We start from the raw sequence: 18,554 nt of genomic DNA on the forward strand, positions 1-18,554 counted from the left end.
AATTCACTGATATCCGATTTTTTCTGATTCCTTCATAGAATGTGTGAATATTCTTGTATCAGCTGCCCCATTTAGTCATCACCACCACACATCGTCTTCCTGCATCTCTTCCTATCTCTTGCATCCTCTTCTGACACACACCCTGTGCATGTACCTGCCTTAATCCTAAACACTAGACCACCAGTGAAACTCATCCACTTATTATTAATACTGTATAAACTGTAGATACAGATATACTGTAGATACTTTGGTAAATGGTGTAGTGAAGTAAAGACAGAATTAAGTTTAAGCTTCTATGCTTTAAATAAATAAATAATGTTGAATCTTAAAAATACAGATAAAATGCATCTGCAACAAATGAGTCGAACACAAAACCTATTTTTTGTTTATTTATAAGAGGCTTAAACTTCATTCTGTCTTTACTTTACTACACTGTTTACTAAAGTACTGTTGATATAAAACTAAATCTGGTACATACAGCAACAAATCCAATAAAATCAGAAAGGCCAGATGTGATCCACAAGCCACTGTTTCCCTGCCGGTAATGCATTGTTATTGTAACTGTATTGTGTACATTTCATTCACTGGTATCCCTGTAACAGTGCATCTGAACACCTTTCATACACGACAAACATATTTACAGACGGACAGCTGACCAGTGCTTTGTTTTATGTAATCATCATTTTGCTGCCTTTAATCTCCAGACATTAAATATATTTTGACTGAGCTGACCTGAAAATGATAAACTGAGGGAACAACAGTGTGTTTGACCTGTGGGCGGGGCTCCTGTCACTGCTCGCCACTGCTGTGTCCTGTGATTGGCTAATTCTGCCATCTGTCAGGGGGGTTTAAAGGCATGGGGCAGATTAAAGTAGATTAGGATGGGCAGGGAGGGAGAGAGAGCGCATGCTGGCATCAGACTCTGGTCACCACGGCGATGGCTTCACCAGGGAAACATTGCTGCATCCTCCTCTTCTTCCTCCATCTGCAGGCGTCTGCCTGCCTCCACCAACAACCTGCAGACAGGTATGTGGACAAACACAAACAGAGCAGGTGTAGTAGCTTTATGTTTGTTTTTGACCTCTCCTAACTGTCTAATCTCTGATTTGTGCTATGCTCACCCACAACCTTCTACTCACTACACCTCATGTGGTGCTATGGTACAGCATTTATTTATTTATTTTTAATTTGAGCTCAGAGGAACAAGCTCGGCAACTTTTCCTGTAAACAGATACCTACTTTCACATCTAGCACACACAGAGTAACATTATCATCCTTTTGTACTAATGTGTGTGTGTCTGCGTGGGTCCATGTGATTAAACTAAGCCCCACTTTTAGCTCCACCAAAGCCTGAGAATGAGATACCTGCTTAATCTGGAGACAATGAGCCTTGAGCAAAGAGTTAGCATGCCATTACCAAACCAAAATCAGGACCTAAAACAGGCTGGAACACTTTGGTGATGTGCAGAGCTTGCAAGAGTTCTTTGTGGCCAAACAAAGTCCCCAATTACTACAATAAAGCATGATGACACTGTCTAATGACATATAATGTTTCTTTGAGATGCCATCAGCAGTAAGACAGGAGTCATTTTCAGCAGAATCATTTTATTCACATTTAAAAGCCCCTGGTTTCTTTAAAGTGGGAACAGTTTTTTTCAGCTCCATTAATTAAAATACACAGATTTTTATTTGATAATAAGTATGGAAGTTGTTTAAGTACTGATCTAGCAAAAGTAATGCTGATTGAATGGACCACATTTAATCCTGGCGCTCTCTCTATTACTTGAATTTCCAAACCGATGGTCATGCTTTGTTTATTTTCAGTTTCTATTACTCTTTTTCTTTGCCGTTGATGGTAACAGACTCTTTTTTTTTCTGCATCAAATACGAGTGGTAAAAATGAAGGCAATGCACAAGTGCTAAAAACTGAGCATTTGGAGCATTTTTAATGAAATTATATGACAAATAATACAGTGCCACTGTGTGCCACAGTCTGTCCAACACTGATTAACAGGTATTAGTGTCACAAATGTATAGTTTTATTGATGCCTGTCTCTAAATAAACCTGTTAACATGTATGTCATGCTGGTCACTTCTGGCTACCAAAATAAAGCATGGTGACAACCAAAACCAAAGTGGTTTCTAGAGCCAATAAGTGACATCACGGTGTGTGACATCACGGTGTGCATGTCCATCTTTTCTATACAGTCTGTGGTCACATGGAGTGAAATTAATAAATTTTCACCAGTTATTTAAAAAAAAAAATTCAGTATGTTATACGTGTCTGTTTTCTGTTTAGCAAACAGAATCATCTCACGTTATACACATTTGTTCAACCTTCCTTCCTGCACATCCTAAATATTTCATTATTTATATCCTGTTTTTATTTCGGCTTATTTAATCTTTCATCCCTTTCAGTCTATACCATAGACTGTATATGAAAGATGGCCACAGTCACTGTTACCCTGTTTTGCTGCCAGTCTGCTCACTGATGGGGCCAGTAATGTAAAAAATTAACATCATGTTGTATCAAGAGACTTGAATCAAGTGACTGGGACAAAAAATTTATCTGGAACATGATCACAGGATAATAAATTAAAGTGAGCAGAAGGTCTGTTTTTCCCTTCATACCCTTTTGCAGCCAGAGCCGACCATTAAAAGAACAAAATGTTTAAGACACCTCCACTAATGCTTTAATTCAAGTCTATCAGTCGATGGTCAGCAGTCACCCACCTCACTTGCTTCCAGTGACCTCACAACACCTCTTAATACAAACCAGCAATCATGCCTTTGTTTTCTCCCTCTTGCTCACAGAGATTTTATCCTGACTCTTGTTTGTTTAATCCTCTTTGTTCCTTCTACCTGCCAGCTTACTTATTATATCTCTGACACACTAACGAGCTCCAGCTCATCCAGCAGAAGTCTGTTAGTAATTCCTAGTTGAGGCTAAAAGCCAGAGGAGACTCAGGCACCTCCGTTTCATCTATTTCAGATTGTTTCTTTGTTTTTAATCTGTGTTTTAGTACAACTAATGTGTAGAATCACGCCAGCCGTATGTGGTGATTTAACTGTTATTTTCTCTCCAGTAAGCCATTAAACATATGGCAGATGTTTACAAAATCATTCAGTGTCTGCTTTCGCCTGGTGATACTTGCCTTAAACTCGACCCCAATAGGATGATTACGTTGCCCCGTGTCTTTTGAGTGTGTGCATCAGCAGCTGTTTATTGCATTTCACAGTGTGCAGCTGTTGATGGTAAAGGATTGAGAAGCTGTAAAGTCTTCTCTGGCTGCAAGCCACCCCATCCTTCATCCTCGGGGTCTGTGTGCTTGTGATTGTATGATTATGCAAACAGTGCAATCCCACAATCCACAGCCCAGTGCCCTGACCCAGCACAAGAGAGCAGCTAAACCTTGTTTTTGGCTGAAGAGGCTCTTTGAGTGAAGGGGATTTGATCGCTCTATTGTCTGATTCTCTGACCTGATGTACATTTAAATACATTCAGTATGTGCTGCATTTTATTTTCCATTCTCTGAGAGGATTTTGATCTTGAGAGTGCCCATACAGAAATCCACGTGCTCTTGGCTCATTTAGATTAGATTATCCATAGCTGGACAATTTTAGCAGATTATTCAGAAATCAGGCTGCAGCTTTAAAGAAACAAAGTCACTGCCCAGAGTAAATGCATGCTTGTATTGTACATACCGGCTGTTAAATAATGTGAAATGACTACTAAACATACACATATTTTTACCAAAAGAGAAACTAAAATTACAAAATCATTGAGCAGAAAATTTGTGCAGATTTATTAGCCTGTGTACAGTGATGGCAAACAGACCGAGAAGTTAAACATACTCATGGGTAGAAGCAGCACATGTATGTATTTTACTTAAGTACTGGTACCACACTAATATAGTAGAATTTTTTAGCAGAGGTCCTGACTGTAGGACACTTAAGAGCGCTTAATGTAGAGCAGCAATGTTCTATCCTCTTGTGCATGAAATATCTCATCAGTACCTGTAATAGTCAAACAAATCATGTTAAGCAGTACAAGCCTGTGAAACTGTAAATCTACAGAAAATGTAAAGAATCTAAATGCAACTTCAAAACTTTAATTTGTTGGTAGCTGTCTTGTACTTTCTGCTCATATATTCTGACCACTGCTTTACAGCATCAGTAAGGAATAAGATTTAAAGATTAAAGGCTCGTGGCTGAGCTGTAAAACCTTAATCTGAGAGCTTTTGACTATTAATCATTAATCTTCAAATATATATATATTCTTACATATTGCATATTTAGACGTGTTATTTAAAACTAATCAATAAATCATGGAAGGTCTACATAGATAACAGCTATTGATCGGCTAACTAAAATAGTTAGCATTAAGCAAGACTGATTAACCTGGTATTTTACTTTTTTAAATCATGAATGAGGAAGCAACTACACTCACCAGGCACTTTATTAGGTACACCTGTTCTGCTGCTCCTTAAAGCAAATATCTAATTAGCCAATCACATGGTAGCAACTCAACACAACCAGGCATCACAGTGAGAAAGAAAGGTGCTTTACATGACTTTGAACCTGGAATGGCAACCATATCTCGAGTTTGCGGAGAATGATCTGAAAAAGAGAAAATGTTCAGTGGGAAATAGTTTTCTATGCTTTGCTGATGTTAAAAGGGAATGAATGGACTGCTTCGTTCTGATAGGAAGCCAACAGCAACTCAAATAACCATTTATTACAACCGAGGCATGCAGCAGCGCATCTGTGACTGAAGAACACATCAAACCTTAAAGCAGATGGGCCATCAGAGGAAAAGCACACTGGGTGCCACTCCTCTCAGAAAAGAAAAGAAAACTGAGGCTAGAATTCACAAAAACTGGAGAACGGCAGCCTGGAAAAACATTGAGGCCTTGATATAGAAAAGTTCAATCTGGGCCTTTTTTTGGCCTCATGTGTTTTTTAATTATTCATCAAAATGTAAAACAGTTTTTCTAAAATGGTTTCTTTGTTATTTTTTCCACCTGTGCTCCTTTCATTGTTTAAAACAGGCTGTGGTCAGCCTGCAGGGTCACACCTCTCTGCTGCTCTTAACAGCATCTCAGAATTTCTTTATACAGGTGGAGTTGCTCAGTTGTCCTTTGACAGGTGGCACAGCAGGTGGTTGTATATGTGGTTCAAGACAATGTTTGACATCTCTCCCGCTGTCCACTAAACCCTGGCTGATGACCTTTGTGTAGTTTTCTCAGTGGTCATTATTAGGCAACAAATGAATCATTAACATCAATCGGATTGGTTCCACTCCCTCTTTATTATTTTAAGTTTTTATTGTAACGATACATATTTTCTGTAATTCCAGATTAAAAAGAGGATGAGCTGTAGCTTTAACCTTGTTGTTGTTTCCTGATCCAGCACATCGATCTGAACCAGCTCTGGAGTCATCATATAAAACCTTCAATTTTTACAAAGAAAACCGTCAATCAGACCTGATGCCAATTTGATTCTAGCATTAGATCTCAGTCCATTATTGTTTCTGCTACAAGACTCTGTGTGTAATCTGGGTCAGAGTGTATCCTCGCAACAACTACCCACCTCTGTGCCAGACTGATCACTGCTATTTTAACTAATCCAGCAGGTCAGCAGCCGGGTCACTCAGGTGTACTCTGAGCACTTACACAGGTTCCTCCCTTCTTTAGCTTTGATTTCTATTGGGTGATTTGGAATGATGTCATTCTTGCATTATGCACAAATCTGAGAAATGAAGGTGAATAACACCAATCATCAGTTTGCTTTTAAAGTTGATGTTTTACAAGAAGGAGCAAGAGCCGTCTGATAAGTCCCTCCACACTCTCTGCGTGAATAGAGTCAGATGCAAAACAATCGGCAGCTAGATCAGTTTGTGAAATCAAGACTATTTTATCTTGAATGTGTCTGATCTGTATTTGTGACTTCTTTCAAACTTTTTGAATCCAGTTCAACTGCAAAATGTAAGCACACCTAAGCTGGAGCCGAACCGGTTCTGCCAGGGTGCCTTTTGAGAACCAGGCCACATTTTGACGGGCCTGAAAATGTATTATGATGCAATGTTCCCAGCAGAAGTCTGAGAAACTCAAACAGAATTCACTGGTTACATCTATCGGTCACTGATGAATTTAATGAGGTAGCCCAACAGTTTTCTAGTGTCACACTGGTGCAAATCTTTAAAACTGGTTTTCGATTGGGCACTGGCATCACATCAGCAAAAAGGGGCAAAAAGGTGCCTGCAGGTGTTAGGCTACCAAAGTGGGCAGAGAAGGACAGCTGGTGGTTTAGATGTGGCTGATGGTCCACATTAGACACATGAATTAAGCTTTTATGACGGTCCAGTACCTTTGTGAGCACAAACTAGTTTAATGTCAGTGTCATGTGTATATTTTATTTGGTGTATAATTGTTAAAAGGTTAAAAGGATTCAAAGTTGTAAAAGTTGCTAATGGTTGCTTAAGTATCTCAACCAGTTAAATATGAGTGAATCAGACTCTTTTAAACATACTTTCACTTTCTTTGATTGTTTTTTGTTCAGAATAAACACAATTCGTATGAGACAGTAAATTATTTAATATTTCACAATCATGTTATAGAGATTTATTTTTTCCCCATAAGATGATTAATTGATTTCACGTATTTCATTACATAAAAATAAAGTTACAGAAGAAAAATAACTAGTGGAAAAAAAACTGTGCTGATGACAAATATGAAGAAATGACAACGATAAATATTTTACTGATTCTCCTTTCAATTCTTTTTGCAGTGCTGCCGTTTCTCTGGAACACGGTGAGATCTATTTATCAATCTGCTAAGACTTCCTTTACTTCTTCCTCCTTATCTCAGTTATAACAATATATGTAATAATGATGATGCCTAACGGAGGAGGGAACAGGGGTGTAAACTATTTCCTACACCTCTGTGTACGGAGTGGTCATTGTGGAAAAGGGGTGTAGGAAGATCTGAAAAGCTACCCTCTAGTGCAGCATTGTGTTTGGAAATCTGTTTTGATTTGTTTATATTTCTCATGTTTTAGTATAAAAGGTTAAAGGTATAACATGTGTATTCTTATGGCTTATTTTGTTAAACAAATCCTGTTGTCTCTGCAGACATTGGGAGCAATGGGAGGGTGAAGGCAGAGCAATATTTGATACCAGCAGAGAGAGGACTTGGACAACTGCAGGTAAAATATGAGTGGGGAGGGAAAAATGTAACGCCACAACTTTCTATTAAAGTTTTACTGATTTTTAACCATTTAGGTGCTGAGAATGTTAATAAATGAAAGACATGTCACAATTTAATCCTAATCTAAAAATGTGCAGCCACAATGTCACATATGTCAACTGTACCATCTTGAAACATGACTTAAATTTTTGTGTTAGGTTCATCGTGTATATATCGGCAGATTAACTTTCTTTTCCAACAAATAAAAAAAATTAAATCTTTGTTTAAATTTAACAAACCTCACAGTTTTTTGGAAACAAGGTTGTAAGAGTGGGAGAAAAATCATGTCCTCTCTGAGAAAATGATGATTCCTGTTTTCAGAAGCATACCAGGAAAATGCTGGAATTTATGAACCACAAAATTCTCATTAAAACACGTTTTATTAAAACAAACAAACAAACAAACAAAAAACCAAACAGACATGAAACTGCAAAAACAGTTAATGCCTTTACATAAAAATTGAAAGTTTGGCTTTAAGAAGTTGTTTCATGGAAGGTTGCTTCTTCCTGCCTCCAGTCTTCAGATGCATCACGCAGGAAATTACTTCAGACACCAGGAGCTGCAGTTCCCCTCCCTCCTCTAAAGGTTCAGTGAGCATGAGTAACATTTTCTCCAACACAATCAGTTGGAGAAAATATATATTATAATAAATAATATATTATACCGTATATTCAATTTCGAAAGAAGGTTTTTAAATTTACTCTTTTCTAACCGGTTGTACCTGCCCACCAGGTGTTGTCTGATGGGCAGCCGTGCCTCTTGTTCCAGGCCAGGAAACTGTCTCTCCGCTATGACAAGCAGAAACACCTGGACCTCACAGAGCGAGCCTTTTCTCCTCAGAAACCTGTCGACACCAGTCAGTCTGTCTGTCGCAAGGACAAAGCCACGTAAGTGCACCTCCTACTTGTCTGTCTACTTGTATGAGAAATGTCAGAGGGTCTAACACGAAGATTTTAATCCCAATTAAAAGACAAGAACAATGCAGTGTGTCCTGTAAGGAAAGGTCCAGTTGTGCTGTACATCTGAGAGTCTTACTTGTCTCTTTGTTCCTCTGTAGGCTGGTCATGAGGTTTGGAGATGTGGAGGATTTGAAAGGCCTGTCCATCAGGTTAGCTATGCCACCAAATATGATCACACTAAGCAGTTTGTACACAATACATGAACATTTGCCCTGACTGTCTCCTCTCGCCTCTCTTTCATCAGACTGCAGCTGTCCAACACCTTTTATGAGTCTTCGGGGCAGTGGTGGTTCTCGGTGGACAGCGTCTCGCTGCTCTACAACATTTCTGAAGAGGCTGCGTTCAATGCCAGCGAGGTGTACGCTCCAGCTTCCTCCTCCTACCGCTGCATCCACGTCAGCAGCCTGGAGCGATACAGTGCCCTGCTGCTACCTGGCACTGACCAAGCCCGCCGCTGGTCCATCACTTTTACAGACTTCCAGGTACCCGTCTCTTTACCCTGTCTTTGACTGATTCTTCAAAGAGGATGTTTCATTTCTTGTGTGGTGTCTGGAAGACATAACAAAGTCTTGTTAGAACATTTATTAATTTTTCAGTGTTTTTTGTGGTTAAGGGTCATTTTCTCTCTAGTTCAATACTTTGTTAACACATCTTGAACTTGAATGTCGAAATGAGCAAACACAAAGCTGGGAAAACAGCAGTGTACTGTCAGCTCACAGACCCAGAGACTGGCAGAGTACAAGATTTACACAGGTGAGCGGGTAGAGGGCACAATACAGTTTAAAAATGACCAGTTTCTAATTGGACAAATACAAAAATAGAAACAAACAAAATTTAATGAAAAATGCAAGTTTTGAAGGGTTTTGAAACGGTTTTCCAATATTTAAATCACCACAGCGAAAAAAGCAATCACCCCCTCCTGAGGTTATAGCTAGTTGTATCACGTTAATGAGTGCATAATAAATTCTAGCTCTGGGTTTTTATGCTCAGACTACTTGGGCTGCTAGAATAGCTTTGCATGATTCACAGTTCAGAATAGGTTTATTTGATTTATCCTGGACCACAGTGCAGCCCCTCAGCTCCTCTCGGTTTAAGGCAAATTTCGTGCCTCTCATAAAGATAAAGTTAGACCAGCAGGAGGTTCTGAGATGACTGTATTAAGGGTACCTGCTCTCTGTGATGTGATATAAAGCCAGAAGCATATTGAGAACATTACTTGTTTGTTTGTTTTTTATAATGTTTCTATGCTCTCCTCAGATTCAGGCCTTCAGCGTCACCTCAGGAAAGTTTTCTCCTGCGAGCGACTGTACCACCTTCTTGACGCCAGCCATCCTGATGGGCCTCGTCACCTCCCTCATCCTGCTGCTGGTGCTGGCCTATGCCCTGCACATGCTCATCCACTTGAAACACATTGAGCATGACGAGGAGCACAAAGCCGACGTCTACTTCCCAAAAAGCCCTGAACACCTGGAACAGTACTGCGTGGAAAACCTCACTGAGAAAAATGTTATGTAGGTTAGGCAGTGAGGTGATGGACAGACTTTTAAAAGTTACAGTTTTGAAAAAGTGAAATGCAGCTGACCTGATAGCTGGCACCAAACCTGGTGTGACATACTCTCAGCCCAGGATGAAAATTTTTTTTTAAACTGACATTTCTAAACTTTTGTAATTTACCCATGAGAGGATTTCTGTTTTTGTCTTAATAAAAATATAAAATAAAAACTCTGGTTTCTTTTATATTTGTAGTGTTTGATTAAATTTTTTGCTTTTGAAGACATAGCATAATAATTGTTTATAAAGCTAGGTGTATGTCAGCTATATGTACTAGTCTCTTCAGTGAAATACAAAAAGAAAATAACAATTTGGTTAGAGGAACTACTTTTTCAGCGTCACTCTGAGACGGAATATTTCTAATTTTAGAGATGTTGCACAAATGGAAGAAAGCAGTCTTACATATTTGTTTAATATGTGCGTTGAAGCACATGTCTTGGTCAAAAATGACTCCAAGGTTCCTCACAGTGTTACTGGAGGCCAAGGTAATGCCATCCAGAGTAAGAATCTGGTTAGATACCATATTTCTAAGATTTTCAGGGCCGAGTACAATAACCTCAGTTTTATCTGAATTAAGAAGCAGAAAGTTAGTTAGAAAGTTATATGACCTTAAAAATATATAGCTTATGTTTCTTATAGGTGTAGCAGGAGTATCACAATCACAGTAAAGTAAACGAGTCTCTGCACTGAAGTAATTCTGATTCTGTCCAGTGGGGGCGCTCTGAAGCCTGTGAGACGAAACATCCAGCCAAAGAAGAAGAATCTCACGCTCAGATGAGGAAAGTGCTGCCTGTTACTGAACTTACAGATGAATTGTAAATATTGAAACTCGTATCTGAACCAGCAGCTTTATCTAAAAACCACGTGTCATGTTTAGTTTTAATCTACAGAGCCGGACCTGAATAAACACGTAATTTTAACGGTTTCCTGTTGGGGTTGGTTTCCAGCTGATTAGCATCGGGCTAACCGGTGTAGTTACTGACAGCTCTACCTGCTGGTAACCGTTAACGTTACCTGTCCAGGTACTCTCCCGTTCAGCCCTGCTCTCCTGTTCTTGCCGACGGGGCCTTCATGTTGAACCACCTCTCCACTGCTCTAACGCTCTTCACCCGCCGACTACCCGCTTTCTCCCCACGGACTTTCTCCGGAGCCCTCCGCCGCCTCTGCAGGATGGAAGCGGCCGTGGTGAGGTGCCTCCCCGGGGAGCCCAAGCTGACCATCTCCTTCTGTCTGCAGGGCAGCCACAAGCACATGCTCCGGAACCAGGACGAGCCGCTGGGCAAGGTCCTGGCCCGCATCTCCAACGGGATAGCCAAGAACCAATCAAAAGCAAAGAAATCCAAGAAGAACCGGGGTCAGGAGCAGCTGGATGAAGCTGCGGAGCCCACCGTGGTGAAGCTGTTCTACGATGGGGAAGAGGTGCCGGAGACGGTGCTGAACGCGGAGGCTTGGCAGGACGGCTCCGTGCTGCAGGTGGGAGATGTTAAATATTCAGTGCAGAGGAACGCGCCCACCTTCACCACCGCGGAGCTACCGGTGTCCTTGTTGGCCGGCTTCCCCGTCTGCCCCAAACTGGAGGTGGAGTTTGGGAACGTCCAGGACTGCGAGTTCACCTGGTTCAGAGAAAACTGCCCACACACGAGGTAAATACCCAGAAAAGAAGGTGTAAATGTGAAGCAGAGATTGTGTGGTGCAATCCAGCTGTTTCAAGAACTGCATGCCTTACACGGTCTTATCAGGCGAGTGTTGGGTCTGAGGAAGGTCTGCTCATCTCTACCAAGCTGTTTTATTGACACAAAAACATCGATAAGTTTGCCAAAGGGTAAACAAACCTTTAAACTGAAGTATTTTTAACACCCTGGGTGTAGAACTGTACAGCTGCCTTTTCTGATTTTGTTATAAATCAGGTGATTGTTTGGGCACATTAATAATCAAATTGATTTGACATCCTGCAATCTACTTCTCTTTGCTCTTGTTCCAGGTCTGAAGCTCCTGGTAAAGCTTCAGATCAGGACAGTGGTTGGACTCAGGTTGGATGTGAGAGAGTTTACATCCCATCCAATCAGGACATCAGCTTCAGGCTCAAACTGAGCTGCACACCCAAAGATGGAAGCCGTGGTGGCCTGGCCAAGGAGCTGGTTTCTGTGGGAGCTGTGGAGGCTGGACCAGGTGTGTGCTTGTTTGACAACCGTCATGCTTTCACAGCCAAAGTCACGGACTGGCCGACTGTGAGAGTGGTGTCGTACAACATCCTCGCCGACATCTACGCCCAAACGGACCTTTCCAAGACGGTGCTGTACCCGTACTGCGCCCCCTACGCCCTGCAGCTGGACTACAGACAGAACCTGATCAAAAAGGAGCTTGCTGGGTACAACTGCGACATTATCTGTCTGCAGGAGGTCGATAAAGGTAATCACTGATAAAAACACAAAAATACTGATGATTTAAAAAAATCTTTGACATTAGTTGTGCTCGCTGACCTCTGCAGGAGTGTATGTGGACAGTCTGACTCCAGCGCTGGATGCCTTTGGTCTGAACGGTGTTTTCAAGGTCAAAGAGAAGCAGCATGAAGGACTCGCTACCTTCTACCGCAGGTTAGGCCAATCACCAGCCAGAAGCTGGATTAACCTTAACTTGCTTGATAACTTTATCACTGGCAAAATAATATGCAGAGCCACATCTGTGTTTGTTTGGTTGAAGTTAATAATTAGTGGATGTTAGATAGTGTTGCTCACTATTGATGCCTGGAGCAGAAGAGAGAGGCATTAATGCGCTTAGAAGCGAGCATAAGCAGCGCATTTTTTTTAGATTTTTGAGTAAAAAGCCAAACCCAGCTTCACTCCACAGGCTGTTAAAGATAATGAAGAGAGTTGGATAAAGTCTCAGTTTTTTTAAGATACATTACAGTCTGTAAACAGGCCAGAAATAAAAAGGTTTTAGTACATGAAATAAATTTTGTTTAATGCACTTTAGTATATTGTGTGTCTTACGTGACAGTCAGTGTTGATAGAGTAGCGAGCACCTACAAATAAGTGATTGTGAAGAAAGTATTGAATATCTGAAGTATAACAGAAAGGCCTCTTTATTTATGTGCAGCCCTAATGGCAATATCACATGATTATGAGCCCTGCAACTGGTCAACAGTCCAGACTTTACCCCACCTCTAGTCCTATGACATCTGGAATAGGCTTCAGCCCCATGTGACCCTGAATTGGATAAGCGGAAAAAGTGGATGGATGATGATTATGATATTGAAGTGAATCCTATTGTGCTGTAGGTCAAAGTTTCGACTCTTGAGCAGTCACGACATCATGCTGAGTGAGGCGTTGTCCTCTGACGCCATGCACGCTGAGCTTCTGGAGAAGGTTTCTGCTAACGGTGCCCTGAAGAATAAGATCCTGCAGAGGTCCACCTCGCTGCAGGTACTGCTGCTCACCATCAAGGCTGATTAACTGTTATATTTTAGCTTTGGGAAGGAGTGATGCGACATTTTGTTATTGCTCCCATCCAAATATCGGGTCAGCAGTCTGGAGGTCTTTCAGACCTACTGCACTCACAACATTTTGACTTTCTTGTAATTTTTAAGTAGTTTTAAGACATTTCAAGCATGAAAAATGCGTCAAAGAAATACATTAAAATACCGTAGCTAATTTTTGTTACCAGCAGACACACCCACTGTCACAAAAAATTAATTTCTTCACAGTTCTTTAGTCAGTGAAATTTATGACAATAACACTGTTTGACAGACAAAAAATACTATTTTTGCATGAACAAGGTGATTCTGAAAGTGTCCATTAGCTCAAAACTTGGCATGTCTCCATGTGGTGTGCAGTGTGTGGTTCATAAAACTGGACAAGTGGAGTAAAGAAGAAGTGATAGGTCTAAAAATCTGTCTACAGTAAATGAAAGTCACGTATTTAAGAAATGGAAAAAATGTATGGAGGTGTTCAGCAGAGAGGTACAACACAGTATCTACAGCCATTTGTAAAATATGATGGAGACATTTCAGTGTTGGGGATTTTGTAAAAATTCATGGAAACATGCGCACAGAAAAGTACTATCGGATTTGATCCAGCGTTCAATACTGTCTGGAAAGCATTCAATTACTAACAGTTTAATTTTTCAGTTTAATAATGATCCCAAACACACTGCTAATGCAGTAAAAGTACCTTGATAGAAAAATTCCCATTGGAGCATTGTCGCTCATGGATTGGCATCCTCAGATCCTAGACCTCAACATTATTGAAGCAGTGTGGGATCATCTTGACAGAGAACACTAGAAAAGACAGCCAACATCCAAAGAATCCCTTTGAATGTCCTTCAAGAAGTCTGGAGAGCTATTCCAAAAGAAATTACAGGAATACTTGTTCAGGCTGTTTTGAAGAATACAGGTGGCCATACCAAACGCTGACTTTCAAGATTGTTAAAACTGTACAAACTTTTTTTTAAATTAACTGTATTTCCATGTATCAATACATCACTGCACCAATTTGTCATTTTCCTAGCAAAATATAAAAAATTAAGGAGGTTCAGGACTTCTGCACAACACTATGTTTGCAGACTTTAAGAAACATTTTAGCACAAACACCGGCTCGTTATGTTCAGTGTAATACTTCTTGGAAAACTTTAATTACACTTAGGGTAACATCACATATTGTCATCAACATTTCACCTTACCTGTCTTGTGTATGTGTGTGAAGGTGTACTCAAATCAGCTATATTTACATGTAAAATGATAAATCAGGGAGAGTTACAGACAACAGGAGCTCATCTCTGCTCTTAGTCACTCTTGAAGTCGCTGTTTGCTCACACAGCAAACGGAGAGAAAGGAAAGAGAGAGTACAGCTGCTGCAGATGAATCAGAATTTGCTGTCCGTGGATGTTTTGCTAAAGTTTGATTGTTGGCTGTTGTCTGTTTGAGATTTGTCCTGGAATTTGATTCTTAAATATGTGAAAGAAATGCCCACTACAGTTAAAAATCAGCAATTTATTCAGTCATGAAAAGAAATGTTTGTCTAATCACTGAATTGTTTGTTTCCCTGCAGGTCACTTTCCTCGAGGACCTGAATAAACCCGGCAGGAAGGTCTGTGTGGCCAACACTCACCTGTACTGGCACCCGAAAGGTAAAATGTCCTGTTTACTTCCAGGAACACCTGAGTTGCTCATTTTAACCAGCAGAGATTGTCAGTACAGACTTCTGAGAATTGAATTCATTTCCTTTGAAGGGGGGAATGTTCGCTTAGTCCAGATGGGCGTGGCTTTGAAACACCTGAGTCATGTGATCAGCGAGGTCGCACCTGGAGCCCCGCTGGTATTTTGTGGAGACTTTAACTCCACCCCAAATGCAGGTAACTCCAGAATAGTACCTACAGCTGAATCTGAGACTGTTTACAAAAACATAATGACCCTCAGGTCAAAGTTCAACTTCACCATGTTTGGAGTTCTTTTTTAACACAGTCTTTATCAGGTTGGTTTGTTTCTTGATCTCGTCCCCTCTCAGGTGTGTTTCAGCTGCTCAGTGAGGCTGTGGTTCCTCCGCAGCATGCAGACTGGAGCAGCTCGGGGCCGGAGGAGTCCTGCAGCATGGAGCTGCTCTCTGACATCCCCCCTCTGCTGAGCGCCTGCGGATTGCCGGCCTACACCAACTATGTGAGAGGGTTTCAAGGCTGCCTGGATTACATCTTTATACAGCCAGACTGCATGCAGGTACTGATGGCAGAGGATATAGGAGAGACACATTTTTGTTTTAACAAGCTCTCTTATGGGAATGTTAGTGAATTACTATTTATTTATTTTAAACTATTTTTTATTTCATTGTCTTTTTTTGTCTTTTTGTTGGCTGTTATGTTATTTAATTTTCATATTTATTTTACTCTCTTTTGTGCACAGGTTTGTGACTGTCTACAAAAAGCCCTTAATAAATCAGCTTTACTTACTTACTTTACTTAGAACATCTTTTAGCCAAACTATGCGTACCACTCAACCAAATGAAATCATCCATCCATCCATTCACTTCCGCTTATCCTTTTCAGGGTCGCGGGGGGCGCTGGAGCCTATCCCAGCTGGACAGGTCGCCAGTCTGTCGCAGGGCTAACACATAGGGACAGACAACCATTCACACTCACATTCACTTGCACATTCACACCTAGTGGCAATTTGGATTATCCAATTAACCTATCCCCACAAGCTGCATGTCTTTGCATGAAATCAGTCTTTTTAATTATTGAGATCTTGAGCGAGCCACTTGCTAAGTTTGAAGTAAATCAGAAAAGAGTTTGTAAAACGGGTGAAGAATGACAGATTTCTCAGATTTTCACTAAGTCAAAGATGAGGAACAGAAAACAAACTCAATGGAGATTGGTTATTTAAAAAAAAAATGACGCTAAGGTAAAAATGGAGTCAGGTGTTCTTTGTGTGAATAACTGATGTAACACATATATGGTGTGTGTGCAGGTGGAGCAGGTGATCCCTCTGCCCAGCCTCGAGGAGGTCACCACCTATGAGGCTCTGCCCAGCGTGGCTCACCCCTCTGACCACATCGCTTTGGTTTGTGACCTCCGGTGGAACCCCTGACCTCCAACCATGATGGACAGAGATGCTTAAAAACACAGTGTGAGATTTAAACTGTGTCCCTGCAGGTTTACCAAGAAGAACCAAAGTCAGCAGAAGCTCAAAGGATCAGACAGAAGAACTTGAACCACAAAACCACAACACAGTGAAAGTTCATGTGAAATTATTCACAGTCCTTATTAGACAATAAATTATTTTCATCACTTATATTCAGTGTTGGAATGAGAAAAGTAAGTAATTGCAGATTTTGAGAAGGGATTTAAGAAGGGGATTGATTAAATACTCAAAAAACAAACTCACATTACTGCATCACAACAGTTTGATGATTAATGATCACTCTGAGGTTATTCACTTTATTTCTGGGTTAATAGATAAATATTGACCTTTTAAGATAAGTATTTATTATCATTGTTGCCAAGTGTACTGCTCAGTGGGCCTTTCAGTTTTTAAATAAAGTCTACAGCGCTGACTCTCACTTGTTGGCTTATTGTCATATACTTACAGACATCATTAAAAGGAGGTGAACATCCTGTGATGCTTAAATGATTTGCTCACTATTGTGACAATATCCTCGAAATATAACTTTAATTTAATTTAGTCCAAATTTTACCTTCTTAATTTAACTTACAGCTTTATTTACAAAAACGGGTAAAAATGTGACAATCTTAACAAATTATATTTTTGTTTTATTTTAAATTATTTTCACTGTTGTTTTCTGTATTGTCCTCAGCCTCTCTCTGCGCACCTCCACTGCCACTTGATCCAGTTCATTAACTGTCATTATGTCTCATGGATTTAAAAAAACCCACTTTTTGTCAAAAACAATAAATCTCATACAAAAGCAGAATTCTCTCAAGCAGACAGAACAAAAATCTACAGTTTTAACCATAGTCCCACACAGGACGTCATCAGGAGTATTAAAACCATGAAAGGATCTTTTAGTCCAAAACAAAACACTCTGATGAAACAATAATAAAAATTATATCTGATTATTTTCATTTCACCAAGGTGACAAATGTCAACGGTATAATTTGCATAAACAAATACAGAGCAAAACCACAATATGTACAGCAGCTTCATGTACACTAAACATCTGAGTTTCAGAGAAGTCGCAGCAATGTTGGTTTCAAAATTCACAGCTCAGTTTTCTTCTTTGTGAGTACTTTCCTGTCTTTATGGAAGACGGCTCCATCAGGCTGCTCTCTCCACTTCACAGTGATTCCACTCACTCCTTTCTCCTTCAGTCTGTCCTGGAGCTGAGAGATCCAAACATTACACACATGTTTAAACAGAGACTAAAAACAAACAAAAGCCTGTTTTAGAAAAACAAAACATCAATAAATTTATTTTCTGACATTAATTCATACCTTTGCATTTGAATTGGGCCGATTAATGTATACAGTAAAATCATATTTGTAAAATACATATTTTACATATTAAAATCATATACAGTAAAATCATATTAAACGTTTCAGAGAAAAGTATGGAAATTATTTTTGTCATTTATAAAAGGGTTTTTTTTTTCATTTTTAGATGTCATAATTTTATGAACATTTCTCAACATTCAAAAATTCAAATTTACAGCCTTAATTTTCACGCAGCAGCTTGCTCATAGATGCTGTGAAGAAGAGATGAGGACAGGCAATCACATAAAATTAAAGAGCTGGGTGAAACTCACAGCACCTACACTAAAGTGCAAAGGTGATGAGGTGAAGTTTTAAGGCAGACTTGCCTCTTTCAGGAGTGTTGCTTTGGCAGCGGTGTCATTCAGATTCACAGAGGAGTCCTCCAGCTTCAACCTGATTTTTATTACTGAGACAGAGAGGACAAAAGGTGTCATGGGGAGTTTTCAGTTATTATATTTTTGTGATATCAAAACTGTAACTTTATACCTTTTCTGTAAACAATTTCTTTTTTGGGAGCTTCTGTGGTTGCAGGTTGAGGAGCTGGCAGGTTGTCATAGCAGACAAATGGTCGTTGTGTATAATAGGGCAGTAACCTCCATTTTCCTGATCTCTGCATATCTGCAACCCCACACATGGCATTTGAAATGCCAAATATTTTTCCTGATTCATCCCAGTATCTGAATGAGGAGTCTTTGCCATCGACCCAGAAAATTTGAGGATGTGCAATGCGGCCGATCCATATTTCAGTCCCATATGACACCAGCCTCTGCGTATCACTGACAGAAAGTGAACTGTCAACCAGGTCTGTGAAGTTCTCCCT

General features: G+C 40.1%; 2 protein-coding genes across 2 annotated transcripts; both read left to right on the top strand.

Annotated features, from left to right (window-relative positions):
- The first annotated feature begins 898 nt into the window (after window positions 1-898).
- atp6ap1la (ATPase H+ transporting accessory protein 1 like a) lies at window positions 899-9,945 on the top strand. The gene is made up of 8 exons (XM_026167402.1): window positions 899-1,026; window positions 6,790-6,812; window positions 7,133-7,206; window positions 7,764-7,832; window positions 7,980-8,134; window positions 8,305-8,355; window positions 8,451-8,688; window positions 9,464-9,945. The coding sequence occupies exons 1-8, from the start codon at window positions 938-940 to the stop codon at window positions 9,719-9,721; spliced, it is 957 nt and encodes a 318-aa protein (XP_026023187.1). The 5' UTR covers window positions 899-937; the 3' UTR covers window positions 9,722-9,945.
- A 482-nt stretch (window positions 9,946-10,427) lies between these two features.
- On the top strand, window positions 10,428-16,803 carry pde12 (phosphodiesterase 12). Its single transcript, XM_026167395.1, has 8 exons — window positions 10,428-11,400; window positions 11,739-12,166; window positions 12,246-12,351; window positions 13,035-13,179; window positions 14,803-14,881; window positions 14,984-15,106; window positions 15,259-15,464; window positions 16,212-16,803. Exons 1-8 carry the CDS (start codon window positions 10,829-10,831, stop codon window positions 16,329-16,331), a joined length of 1,779 nt encoding a protein of 592 aa, XP_026023180.1. The 5' UTR covers window positions 10,428-10,828; the 3' UTR covers window positions 16,332-16,803.
- The last annotated feature ends 1,751 nt before the right edge of the window (window positions 16,804-18,554 follow it).

Source organism: Astatotilapia calliptera, chromosome 5 (genome assembly GCF_900246225.1).
Source record: "Astatotilapia calliptera chromosome 5, fAstCal1.2, whole genome shotgun sequence".
Taxonomy (NCBI): domain Eukaryota; kingdom Metazoa; phylum Chordata; class Actinopteri; order Cichliformes; family Cichlidae; genus Astatotilapia; species Astatotilapia calliptera.

Bases quoted from the DNA above. Each gene is read 5' to 3' on its own strand.
- atp6ap1la (XM_026167402.1), top strand. From the start codon at position 938: ATGGCTTCACCAGGGAAACATTGCTGCATCCTCCTCTTCTTCCTCCAT. The intron at 8,356-8,450 runs GTTAGCTATGCC...CTCTTTCATCAG, and splicing joins TTGAAAGGCCTGTCCATCAG to ACTGCAGCTGTCCAACACCT. The intron at 8,689-9,463 runs GTACCCGTCTCT...TGCTCTCCTCAG, and splicing joins TCACTTTTACAGACTTCCAG to ATTCAGGCCTTCAGCGTCAC.
- pde12 (XM_026167395.1), top strand. From the start codon at position 10,829: ATGTTGAACCACCTCTCCACTGCTCTAACGCTCTTCACCCGCCGACTA. The intron at 12,167-12,245 runs GTAATCACTGAT...TGACCTCTGCAG, and splicing joins TCTGCAGGAGGTCGATAAAG to GAGTGTATGTGGACAGTCTG. The intron at 12,352-13,034 runs GTTAGGCCAATC...ATTGTGCTGTAG, and splicing joins CTCGCTACCTTCTACCGCAG to GTCAAAGTTTCGACTCTTGA.